The sequence below is a fragment of the Diplotaxodon limnothrissa genome, linkage group LG20 (genome assembly GCF_057381915.1).
Source record: "Diplotaxodon limnothrissa isolate DT_005_m linkage group LG20, D_limnothrissa_male_GT1.1, whole genome shotgun sequence".
Classification (NCBI taxonomy): Eukaryota; Metazoa; Chordata; class Actinopteri; order Cichliformes; family Cichlidae; genus Diplotaxodon; species Diplotaxodon limnothrissa.
This window is the reverse complement of record NC_140615.1, coordinates 3,590,825-3,603,137: the sequence shown is the minus strand read 5'-3', so window position 1 is coordinate 3,603,137 and position 12,313 is coordinate 3,590,825. Positions and strand designations below refer to the sequence as shown.

Sequence of the window (12,313 nt, the reverse complement as noted above, 5' to 3'; positions counted from 1 at the left end):
ATCCCCTCACGGCTGACCTCTGCTCTGCACCATCGAGTTTTCCGTCTTTATTTGTTCACTTTACAGTCATGTACACTAAAGAAAACCAAAAGAAATGTTTTAAAGACAGAACTTTTGCACATCTATGTTATGGTGTCTGCATTTCACTTTTTTTTTTTACCATTTAACTGATTTAACCTCAGTAAATTAACAGTTTAATGCACTGAGATCAAAATGGCTGTGTTTGCAATCTCCACCCTTTGCTCACATTTGGGACCTAACGATTTGTCAGATAGCAGTGACAATAGAACTAGTTCATCTGGTTGTGAAGTGTATCGGTGTTGTGTTCAGCTGGATTTTGCTTTACACAGCACCAGAGGGCATACACTGACCCTGCCCACCAGCCATTGTTAGCGGTTTTCTGTGAGAGGAAAAAAGTTGGCTCAAATGTCAAAGGATGGGAATGGCACAGCACCGAATCAAAACAAAGCTCCACACTGAATCCTTTGTCATGCCAGTCTCAGGTCAAACAAGAAAGGCCATGCTGGAGGAGAGAATATGTGGGCAACGAGCGCCAAAACATTTTTGGCATAGCTGTAGTATTTTCCCTTTAAAACATTCCAGTGATTTCGAAATTATAAAAGGCTCCTGCCCCCTCTCCTTTAGCTTCTTTTAGCTTCTTCTAAACACAGGAAGCGAGCGATAATATCACTGTGGGAGAAAGTGAAATGAAATTAGCTAAATTGGGTTACTTGGCTCAAATTACCCAAATCTGGTCAGAAAGGAAACTTTCCCTCCGCCTTTTGCCCCTCTGTCGCTCACACTGCTATTTATTTATAGTACCCGAGGCTTCAGGTGACAGTTGAACATCATTAAACAGCAGTACGTGATGTGTCCTCATTGCTCAGAATAGCTTTTCGGTGAGTTGAGGGATTCTGGTCATTAATTTGTCTTTAGCGAAATATACTTTCTTTTTTTTAACTATAATCAATTATGTTCCTATTTTTATTTTTTCATTACTAAAAGAAGTATCTGTGCATACATCTGGTCTGCATGTTTTCCAGTAAATCAGAATTAAATTAGTACAAAAAGGAGACCCTGCTCTTAGCCTGTCTCTACTTTCATGTGCACTGACTGAGAAACCAAAGGCGGCTTTGGGGCCGGGGTACAACCCGAAGCGTGCGACCATAGAAAAGTCGTGACTATTTCGCTTAACTCTTTACCTTACCTTCACAGAAGAGTGTACGATAAAGGAAATTAGGGCTGCTGCTTATGATTGTGTTCGTCAATTATTCATTTGATAGCTATCCTGTCAATCATATGTGTTTATTTGTCTAAGAAAATCACAAAAACGTTCCAAAATAAGAAGCTAATGTTTGTCATCTCTACGATTATCAAAATAAATTTCAATTCATCCTCTGACCAGCAAATATAAATATATACAAATACGTATTTCTCTTGCCCCATGATGACCAGCTGTAGATTATTATTCAAAAATATACAACGGTTTTTAATCAGTGAACAGTGATAGGAGGCAATTTGGAACAACCGTCTTATTAAAAATTAAAAATTATTGATCTGTTTTTTGGAAAAACCCAAAAAGTTCAGACAAACCATTTATTAAAGACACGTGGAAGATCTATGACCTTCCTAAAGATGGTCTTGTAGGTAAATCTTGTCCCAGGAGAGGCAAAGGAGGAGAGAGCAGCTTGGGGGTCAGACATGAGAGAAGTTTACTACTATAAACTACTACTACAAACAGGACACATTCCTCTTGTAATTCTGAACATCTGGTACCCATGTTACTTCTTTTTTCTCTCCAGCGTGGGTATTTTGGGTTAGTCAAAATAAGCCATATGTGAAATCTTCACACTGCTTTCCACTCTGGTGATAGCCTGTTATAGCTCTGCCCTGCATTTTCTTAGTTTACCTTGTTTATAGCTATTCTTGGGCATCCACTGCCAGCTCAAAGTTGTTTCGCTTATTTTTGAATGTGTGCTGCAATCTGTGATCACAAAGCTGTGAACGTGTATAGAAATTATTAGCTCTTTATGGTCCTGGCAGGACCATATTTGCCTCCATATTTGGCGCTTGCAAGGACAAAATGATTCATGACGCTGTGATGGAGTGAGCAATGATTTGGAAAAGTCATTTTAATATATTCTCGTGCGATATTTCCACCACTTCTGGTGACTGAGTTGCTACCATAGAAACAAGTATGTGTTGTTTTCCACACTGGAACATGCCAGCGTGAACATCACATCTGGCCTGGTGGGATGGGTTAAAAAGGCAAGCTGTTGCATTTTAGACAGCAGTCTGAGTTATAGCTGCAGGTTAAAAGTCAAGCTGACGGGCCATTTGTGGCTGAGCTTTGGGATACTGTTGACACTGTTGGAAATGAGGGGTCTGAGTGCAAAAACAATCGCACATTTCTTCAAAGAGAATCAGTGAGGCAGTCGGTTTCAGTGACTAGTTTGCTCCTTATTGTTGCACTTCCTCCTATCTAAGATTTCCATGTCAACCTCTGTTTATAAGCATTTGTGTCATTGGAGGAAGTAATTAGTCAAACACTAGTGTCATTCAGCTTGCGTTATTTTTTTAAAGCAGTCATGAGGACATGAGATCCTAAATTTGTGCTTAGTTTCTAAATACAGATTACATAATATGGGGTTTAAATTGAGCCCAGAAAAACGGCTGCATCAGGTCATCTCGTGTGGCATTCAAGTGTTGCTGGTTTACATAACAAGTCTGATGACAGGTCCGGTAATAGGCCGGTACCCTGATAGCAGCATGTTGTGTTATGAAGAAATGTGCTGCCTGAACAATACTGAGACCAAAGAGTGGGAAGGAGATGCACGTCGTCTCCTTCAACAGGATGCCAAATGTCAACACAGGAAGTGAGGTCACGGTATAAGTCTTGAAAACGTTGTCATCAGTTTGCTGATGGCGCCAGAGACTCATAAAGACACTATGAATGAAACGAATGCTTACATTATTTGTTTTTTTCTGTTTCCCAGAACTCTATGAACCTGCCTCCAGACAAAGCCCGGCTCCTCAGACAGTATGACAATGAGAAGAAGTGGGACCTGATCTGCGACCAGGTGAATTTGTGAACTTTGTATCATTAATTAGTAAACCTGCTGTAAGACTACACACACCTGTCCACATTTTGGTGTGGCTGACTGCAGCAACTTACATCACGCCGCTCTTTTGTGTATCTTCAGGAGAGGTTTCAGGTGAAGAATCCTCCTCACACCTACATCCAGAAGCTTCGCGGGTACTTAGATCCTGGAGTAACACGAAAGGTGGGACCGTACAAAAATCATAAAGTAGAACCCGGCTGATTGATGCGTGTCAAAGTCTACTTACAGGTTACACACACAACTTCTGTGACAGCTCTGATGCACCTTCTCCTTATCTCTGCTTGAGGCATTATCAGCTGTTACCAGCTTAAAGTATCAGAAGTTCATTGGTCAGGTTGCAGGGTGTTTGACTTCTCTGGTTCTCCTTTATTCATCCTCTATTTTACAGTTCAGCCTGAAGATGAGGGCAACACTAAACCTGCTGAGTAGGATTATTGTTGTTTTTGAGGAACTGAAAAGTTCTCATGAAAACTGCCTAGAAAGCACAGCTTCAATGTAACCTGTAATAACCAGCATTCGTTGTGTCTTACAGAAGTTTCGCAGGCGTGTGCAGGAATCTACAAAAGTCCTGAGGGAACTGGAGATTTCACTGAGGACAAATCACATTGGGTAATCATGTCTTAGCTTCTATTTTTCTGGTGAATTATGCAGGTCTATTCATCTAAAGCTCAAGGAAACCACATTATTGTTTTGCCCGGTAAAGAATATTCTATTGTGTGTCCCTGCTGCTGCTGCTGCTGCAGGGACCCAGAGCTTTTTCTGGTGCCCAGATTCCCCCCTCCTATTGTTCCAACTGCCAAGCTCTGCAGCTCCACTTCATAGAGCTGGTGCTCATAATGCCCAGATGGTAGCCATTGTGTGGCCTTGTCCACTCCCCCATAGAAGGCAGCAGGAAGCTTTGTTGTATGCCAGAGGGACAGGAAGCCCGGCTGACCATTGCTGAACCCAGTGAAAAGCACAAGAACAAACACAAGGATACATGTATGTTTACAGAAGTCTCGCATAGTAAAGCAAACCACATTTTTGCATTGCAGACTCAAAAGCAGTACATTTTCCTCCTCATCCATCACACACGTGGATGCTATTTTATCGATTCGTAGCCTTCAGTGTTGCAGACATGATCTACGTAATCCGTAGTCATGGAGGTGCTGCAGTGACTTGCCACTTAATCCGTGAACCAAAGTAAAACATACCTTCATTTTTTATGGACTTCATTGAGCCACGTGAATAACTCTTATACAATTTGCCTTCATCAATAAAGGACTTTTTCTTTTTCAATGCAGTTTCCAGAAAGGCTCACAGGCAAAGGAAAAGGAGATCTATTTTCAGAAGACTTTTGTGGGTGGGATTAAGTGTAACAGATGCCGGTTTATTGTGTGTCTGAATCCTCAGCCCTGTCTGGTGTGTTATTCCTGAGATTGCCAAGAAAATCTGAAATAGCAACTGGTTGGAGAGAAGTACAGGGAGGAAAGAGTGAGGGTTCACAGCAACGAGGGAGGGGGGCAGGAAGCTGATGATCAAGCCCACCTCCTCGTCCCCCCTCCTCCCTCCTGGACCCGGTCTGGTTGCTTTGTTCGCTTTCCTCTGCTCCTCTGCTCACCTCTCTTCCTTTTCCCTCTTCCTCCTTCCCTCCGCTGTCAGGGTCCTGATTGGTTTCCTGCCTAACTTTCCATTGGCTGACCAGCAATCTGTCATCACAGCCATCATTTCAAGACTATTTTAAGAACCTTTTACCTCATTCCATCTCCCCCTGGAGTTCCCTCAAAATGTGGGGAGGAGGTAAAGGGGTCTGTGGGGGAGGCAGACTAAATACTGTTGAGTGTCAGGGGTTCTTCCTGAGCCCAGCTCTCTTAGCCATATGCCCTCCACATTCTTTCTCTAGCTGCAATGGGAATTCCTTTGTTTGGAGAAAACTGGAGTGAGGAAAACTGAAGCCTTGCTCTGCTTTACTTTCCATGGAATTTTTTCCACTTTCTTTTAGAGCTATTGAAGAGCCGTCATCCCAAATAATTCTCATTTATTACAACTTTCGTCTCATTTTTTTGTAATTATGTTGCCTATAATAGTTACCGAAGTATCATTACCTGGATATATGGTAGATCTGTATAACTACAAATCAGATGAACAAGTAGCATGATGTGTCCGAAAATTCAGCTGGATGTGAATGAAGCGGAATATGAAAGCTTAAATGCCTCTAAAAACTTCCAGCATTACTTAAATAACAACTATGAAAAGTTCAGCCAAAGTTGAACCAGTGTATGAATAATTTGTTTAAACCTGCCTGCTAGTCTATCCATGATTTACAATTACATTTAAAGCTACAATAAAGAGATCCACTAAAGAATAAATAGCAATAAGAAAAAGAAAGACAATATAAAGAATCTTCCTTTCACTTATGTAATTTATTAATTTATTAGAACAGTTGCTTAAAAACTCATTGATATTCGTTGCGGTTGAGAGAAGTACTGGGGCTCTACATCTAGTTACATTATCACACAGCCTTTCCTTATATACATCTGTACACATCTGTTTTATCAGTTGCTATTGTGATTCCACGTCACACAGTACAATGATAAATGTTCCCTCAGCATTTTAAAGTTCATTCTTCTGTCACGTGCTCTGCTAGCTGTCCTTATTTCAGTTATTATTTGTTCTTTTTATAAATTAAAAAAGAAAAGCAAAACAAAGCAAACCCAAAAGGACAAATAACTGGTATTACAATTGATCAGCAGAAAAGCCAAAACTAGACCTGAGTTGTTCTAAACCAGTTCTTTAAGTACAAAAGGATTTATGAGAAGGCTTCAGAATAAGAAGAATCCTAGTTTTCTTTATGTCTCTCTCTCTCTGTTAGTCGGTAACGGGCTGTCCGAAAGGATAAGGGTGTACTCTGGATCTGGCGCCCCGCTAACCTCTCTCTGCTTTCATGCGTCACAGGTGGGTCAGGGAGTTCCTCAATGATGAAAACAGAGGTCTTGATGTCCTTGTTGAATACCTCTCCTTTGCTCAGTGTGCAGTCATGTAAGAACACACACACACACACACACACACACACACACACACACACACACACACACACACACACACACACACACACACACACACACACACACACACACACACACACACACACACACACACACACCTCTTGACCAAACCTTTCCTTAGGAACTGGGTTGGGCTGTGAATCCAGCTGCTGAGTCTTTTAGAGCCTGTGATATTAGTACATTGCATTCATTGGATGTATTTCCTGTGTCTTGTTGCATACTTTGTAACGTGAATGCATTTCTGGACGGATGCTACCTGGTTGAGTGCTGAGCTATACTTTGGGACAGAATCTGTGTGCTGAGCTTTATCGTGCAGCTTGATGACAGTTCTTGTGATAATGCCTGGCTCTCTACTAAGCTGCCTTGCAAACCTAACCTCCCCCATGCCTCTCATCTACACCCCTGTGCCTCTGTGTTGGCTTCTCTGTTTGTCTATGGCCCAGGTTGGATTTTGAGGGGCTGGAAAATTGGGAGGATAGCTTCTTGGACAAGTCTAAATCTTGGAGCAGGTCCATAGAGGATCTGCACCATACGAACGCCCAACCCTTCTGCAACACTCTGGTGCGCTCTGCCCGCCAGTCTGTTCTTCGGTACGTATTGCTAAGCAAGCTTCCCGCTATTAGCTTCCTCTGTTACTGCCTTGCTCTGCTAACCTTGAATGCTATATTTGCATGCAAGCCCATTGTCTTAGTACTGGTTTGTTAAAAAGTCTCTGACCTTTAGTGCTATCTGTCTCTCTTTGTTAACCGTTCTCCTTCATCTGCCCAGATGTGCATCTGCACTGTCCACAGATGAGATCCAGCTGTGAGCAGCAACATATGTTGGACAGTTGTGATTCTCCTCTTCACCACTGTAGAGACATGACTTAAAGACAGATAGGGTGTAAAGTCTGATCGGAAAAACAGATATTATATAAGGGTGCACAAAAATAGTCCACAAGGACAGACTCTAGACTTATAAATATTATATAAATATATTGTCAGATAAATTACTACTGAACTGTTATTGGTAGAAGGTATAAAAAGTTTTTCCGCCCACATTTGTAACAAAGTATGGAAAAAAAAAACATATTCTTGATGTATGGTTATCCCGATCATAAACCTTACCAGAACAGTTACCATGAAATGACTGTGCAATACAGTTACATAATAGCAGTCTGTGAACAGAATTCGGTCTGTTAACAGCAACAAGGAAACCAGGCATTTCCCATAATGCATCTGTAACCTCAAAAGCCATCTAAGTTTTTTTCTGTCAGACCTCATTCTCTGTAATTTTCTCTTTCTGTCTCTCGCTGCGACACACTTAAAACAAAAATCATAGAAAATAGTAGATACACTTCAGAGCTCTGTTTGACTAACAGAATAGAAGCCAGAACATGAATTTCATTGCTGAATTTGCTTTAATGTGCTGAATCTGTTGCAGCTACGGCTCAGTCGCGAATAGCAAAACCATCAAGAACTCCCGCCTCGTGAGTCAAAAGGATGATGTGCATGTGTGCATCATGTGCCTGAGAGCAATCATGAACTACCAGGTACCAGGAACCACCTACGACCCACAATCAGATATGTCTCATAAACTTGGAGCATGATATGCTTCCTGTGCAGTCAAGTGCTGAACCTTTATGCAGGTTTTCTGACCACATCCTCTCTGTCTCTCTGTCTCTCTCCATGCAGTACGGTTTCAATATGGTCATGTCTCATGCACATGCAGTCAATGAAATTGCTCTCAGCTTGAACAATAAGAACCCACGGTAAGAACTCAGGACCCCTCCTCCATAAAAGCAGGGCCGGGCCAAACAAAAGGGGAAACCCTGCAGCCAATTCATACGATATGCTTCTCCGTGGGCCTCTGCTTCTCTCTGAAGTCGAGGATCAGAGGTGTATACACGGGTCGTTAAGGGAATGTTTTCTAAAGGGAGATTTGTGGTAAACCACTGAGACTGATTACTTCATAATAAAGTCTATGAGGGTAAACACGTAAAAACCATGGAAACACCCACCAAAGCTTCAGACATTAATGCAGATTATGACTTTTGAGCCCTGTATGTTAATATCTACACCAATTTTGAGGATGCTTGAATTTTGTGATAGAACATATAAAACTGTACTTTTTAAAAAAATGTAGTTGTATTGATGAAAGTTTGGTGCATTTTCAGGACAAAAGCTTTGGTCCTTGAGCTGCTGGCTGCTGTTTGTCTTGTCCGAGGAGGTCATGAGATCATCCTTTCAGCATTTGACAACTTCAAAGAGGTGCCTATTGCAACTTTTTAATGAATTTTTAACAAGCTCTCAAGTTGTTATGTTCAGGATTAAGTTGTAACATATCGCTGGCCTAGCTATGTCTGAATATACTAATCAAAATTTAAGTAACATCAATATAATTGCCCTAATTTCCCACATCACTGGCGTGCATAAAGGCATAAAGGTCAAGTGTAGCGGGCCGAAAACTGAGAAGCTCTGAGAGATTTTATCTATCTGAGGTTGCAAGCAAAGCTCTATGGTGGCGTGTCTGAGATTATTGGACTCATTAAGACATCAGATGTTAAGTAACCTTGAACAATAATCAGAGGATCACTTCCCAGTGGGAGCCAGTGAACCAGAAAGATTTGCTTAGCCTTTTTGCTTTTTGCTCGTACAGTCACCTAAACTCCGGAACCAGACAAAATGCCTTACAGTCCAAAGCCTCAGCGAGACCCAAGAGCTAATCAACTCTCTAGTGGAAACAACATAGTACTGCTGTTTTTCCAAAATGATGCATTAACACAAAGTGACAGGTGTCTGAGATCTCACAGGGAGAAGGTCACGTTTGCTATTCATTCTATGTTTTTATTCATTTCATTTATTCAACCTTTATTTAACCAGGAATTCTCTTGAGATTAACATCTCTTTGTCAAGGTGGACCTGGCCAAGATCGATAGCAGTTGCTGTTCATTTGCAGAAGTCTTTATGAGAGCTCTGAACTCTCCCAAGAAAAAAAAGCATTCAGCTGTAATGTGCTCTGACTGTTATTCTATGACTGAGGTGCCAAATAAGAGAATGCTGTTCTATAAAGCTCAGAGAAAAATCATAGCAGCTGTACTGGTCGTCAAATTTTAGATCCACAGCTACAGTGTTTGTGTGCAAGGAAAAGGATTTTTATTTCATCAACTTAAGAAACAACGTAAGTCAAACACTGAGATTATGTTGTTTGCAAGTAGAAAAACAGAATAAAAGAAATAGTTGATTTACCCTGATTATGCTTTTGTTGATAGAGCTGTAACACATCAGTGAAAGCAGCAGTTTATCAGATATTTGTTATGTCCACAGCACAACATTATGAAGCCATTGGCTTCATTGATTTTGCTGCATACTTCATGAACACCTCAGCATTGTGGTTTGCTCCAAAGGCATGATTTTTTTTCTTAATTAATAAATAAATAATTTGTAAAGTGCCATGGACAAAAAAAAAACATGTAGTATGGTTGATTTTAGGTGATAAATATAGGTAATATTTCCCTAAGGTACCACTTTGACATTCAATAAAAACGTCCTTTCTCGGGTCTCTTATTTTTTGTCTACATCGGACAAAGTTTTTGTTCTACTTTGTAAACCAGAGAAAAAAAATCTTTATTTTGCTTCACCTGGTGTGTTTCAGGTTTGCAAAGAGAAGCATCGCTTCGAGAGACTGATGGATTACTTCCGCAGTGAAGAGGGAAACATTGACTTCATGGTAAGACAAGCGTTTAGTTACATACAGATGTGTCTTTTTTGTGTGAGAGTACATCCATCAGTACAAATAAAAATGTCTGGCTCAAATGCCAAAGGTATTTTTTATTATTATCTGTATAAAGGAAAACACACTTTTATACAAGGTGCAAATGCAAAATCCAGTGGACTATATGTCAGTTTTAAGATAAAATATCCTGATACAGATTATACGTATCAAGTATATAAAGAATATTAATGAGCTGGTGTCTGTTTGCATTTGTTCTCCAGGTTGCTTGCATGCAGTTCATCAACATTGTGGTCCACTCAGTTGAAGACATGAACTTCAGAGTGCATCTGCAGTATGAATTCACCAAACTGGGACTAGATGACTTCCTGGAGGTAAAGAAATAATGTTGTGCTTAAACTGGGCCAATCGCTCTCATTGTCCACGTGGAGACTATTCGCGGAGTGTCACTAATGTTGAATTTATTCTCTCTCGTGCCAGAAATCTAAACACACGGAGAGCGACAAGCTGTCGGTTCAGATCCAGGCTTACCTTGATAATGTATTTGATGTGGGTGGCCTGCTAGAAGATGCCGAAACCAAGAATGCAGCGCTGGAGAAGGTGGAGGAACTGGAGGAGCACCTGTCCCACGTAAGTGCACCACCCAGTCTGGACCACCAACACTGCTCTCTATACACATTTATGAGATTGTTGTGGTTCACCAGCTATGTACTTAAGTTGGCTGTTTCTACATGGCAATTAGAAATCTACTCGGTGTTTGCACTTCACAAGTGGTTCAGGATAATAATTGGGTGGGGAATGCTGGAAAATGGAGTGCGTGAAACAATCTTATTATTGTTCTCGTGTTGGCTCGGTCTTTCTGGGCTATTGCCTTTGTATCCCACGCTGCTTTGCAAAGACCTTCTTCACATGGAAAGGTCGTAGGCAGCCCCTGACATCATTCTTGGAATTTGAAAACAAACTCTGCTCTCAGAGGTCAGAAATGATGGGGGAGGAAGAGGGTGAAGATTCTCTCTGAATTCCTTAGCAAAGATGTGTAATGTAAAATCAAAACTGAGAGCTGTGTCATGTTATTGCTGCATCATGCTGCTCGCTGTATCTTATTTCTTAGTGATGATGCAGTGTATGGGGAGGAGGGATGGGGAAGTGGAGCTGGGAAAGATGCCCACTGTGTGGATCAATTCTTTCCTTCTCTCATCTCAGTGTTGCTCCATCTTCTCTTCTAGGTGACTGAGAAGCTTCTGGAGGTTGAGAATGAAACAATGATGAAAGTAGCCGATCTGGAGAAGCTGCTCATTCAGAAAGATAAGGAGCTGAACGTAATACGGGTAAGCCACAGTCCTATCGACGTGATATTTCTTGCTCTCCTCGCATCATAAAGGCTTCAGATTCCGTGCCTGTTAGCAGAGATCAGGTTCATATGCTTGTGGCTAAATTGCTGTATTAGCAAATTAGGTCACAAAGAGACAGGATGTTTGTTTAGCTTGTGGAGTCACTGTGCATTATGCTCTTTATCACCCCCTGGTGACTGCTCAGGAGACATACGAGTCAACCAGCACTCAGGTTAACACCCTGAGGAGGATGATCAAGGAGAAGGATGCTGCATTTCAGAGGCACTTCAACATTGAGAAGCGTCTGCTGGAGCTCGAACAGCAGGGCACCATCCGCTTGCACAAGAAACCTGATGGAGACATCGCCATCGAGCCGCTGGGCGTCGGCAGTGCCGGGATACCCTTGGGAAACATCGGAAAGCTGTCTTTGGGTTCAACGGCAGGGCTGACAGAACTAGGAGGACCCGACACAAGTTTACCACCAGCCAGCGAAGCACCTCCGCCTCCACCGCCTCCTCCCCCTCCCCCTCCCCTGCCATCTGCTTCAGGTGATGACAACACTGTGACTCGCAGTCTAGTGATTCATGTATATGTATGTGAAAGTTGACTTTCTCATCTGTGGACCCTCAGAGCAGATTTATTTTCAGTTCCCTATATTTGTTCATTCGTGCCAAACCAAGTGATGGGTCACAGCAGTGTTCTTCTAAGCCAGACAGGAAAGGGAAACATAAGGCTGGTTTCCTTTGTCTCCGGAAAGGCCGCACTGACTGTTGGAGCACTTTCCAGCCTTTTATCCAAACTAGACTTTATCAGGTTTCACTAACTTTAAAAATCAGTTTTCAGCGATTGTCAGGCCGAGGTGGCAGCTCACGTAGAACACGAAGCTGTTGCTAAACATGCAATAAAAATACTCTTCTGCATTAATTACAGGACACACTGCGCCAGTCCCACCACCACCACCTCCTCCCCTTGCTCCTCCTCTGCCAGAAGCTTCCCCCTCTGTCATCTTGAGCGTAGGTCTGTCAGGTGAGCGTGCACACAAAATTAAACTTGGTTGTCTTTGCCTTCGATTTTGATGTTCAAGGTTGACTAGATCAGAGGATTG

General features: G+C 41.9%; 1 protein-coding gene across 2 annotated transcripts in view; it reads left to right on the top strand.

The window, feature by feature from the left end:
* Positions 1–12,313, top strand: part of fmnl3 (formin-like 3) — a 32,075-nt gene that overhangs the window by 11,495 nt on the left and 8,267 nt on the right. For both annotated transcript variants that reach the window (XM_085345172.1, XM_085345171.1), the window contains exons 2-15: positions 2,997–3,080; positions 3,204–3,284; positions 3,655–3,731; positions 6,057–6,140; positions 6,610–6,756; positions 7,589–7,697; positions 7,840–7,916; positions 8,322–8,415; positions 9,800–9,874; positions 10,141–10,251; positions 10,358–10,507; positions 11,104–11,205; positions 11,414–11,756; positions 12,139–12,234. In XM_085345172.1, the coding sequence (XP_085201298.1) occupies positions 2,997–3,080; positions 3,204–3,284; positions 3,655–3,731; positions 6,057–6,140; positions 6,610–6,756; positions 7,589–7,697; positions 7,840–7,916; positions 8,322–8,415; positions 9,800–9,874; positions 10,141–10,251; positions 10,358–10,507; positions 11,104–11,205; positions 11,414–11,756; positions 12,139–12,234 (1,630 nt within the window). The remainder of the gene's footprint in view (positions 1–2,996; positions 3,081–3,203; positions 3,285–3,654; positions 3,732–6,056; positions 6,141–6,609; positions 6,757–7,588; positions 7,698–7,839; positions 7,917–8,321; positions 8,416–9,799; positions 9,875–10,140; positions 10,252–10,357; positions 10,508–11,103; positions 11,206–11,413; positions 11,757–12,138; positions 12,235–12,313) is intronic.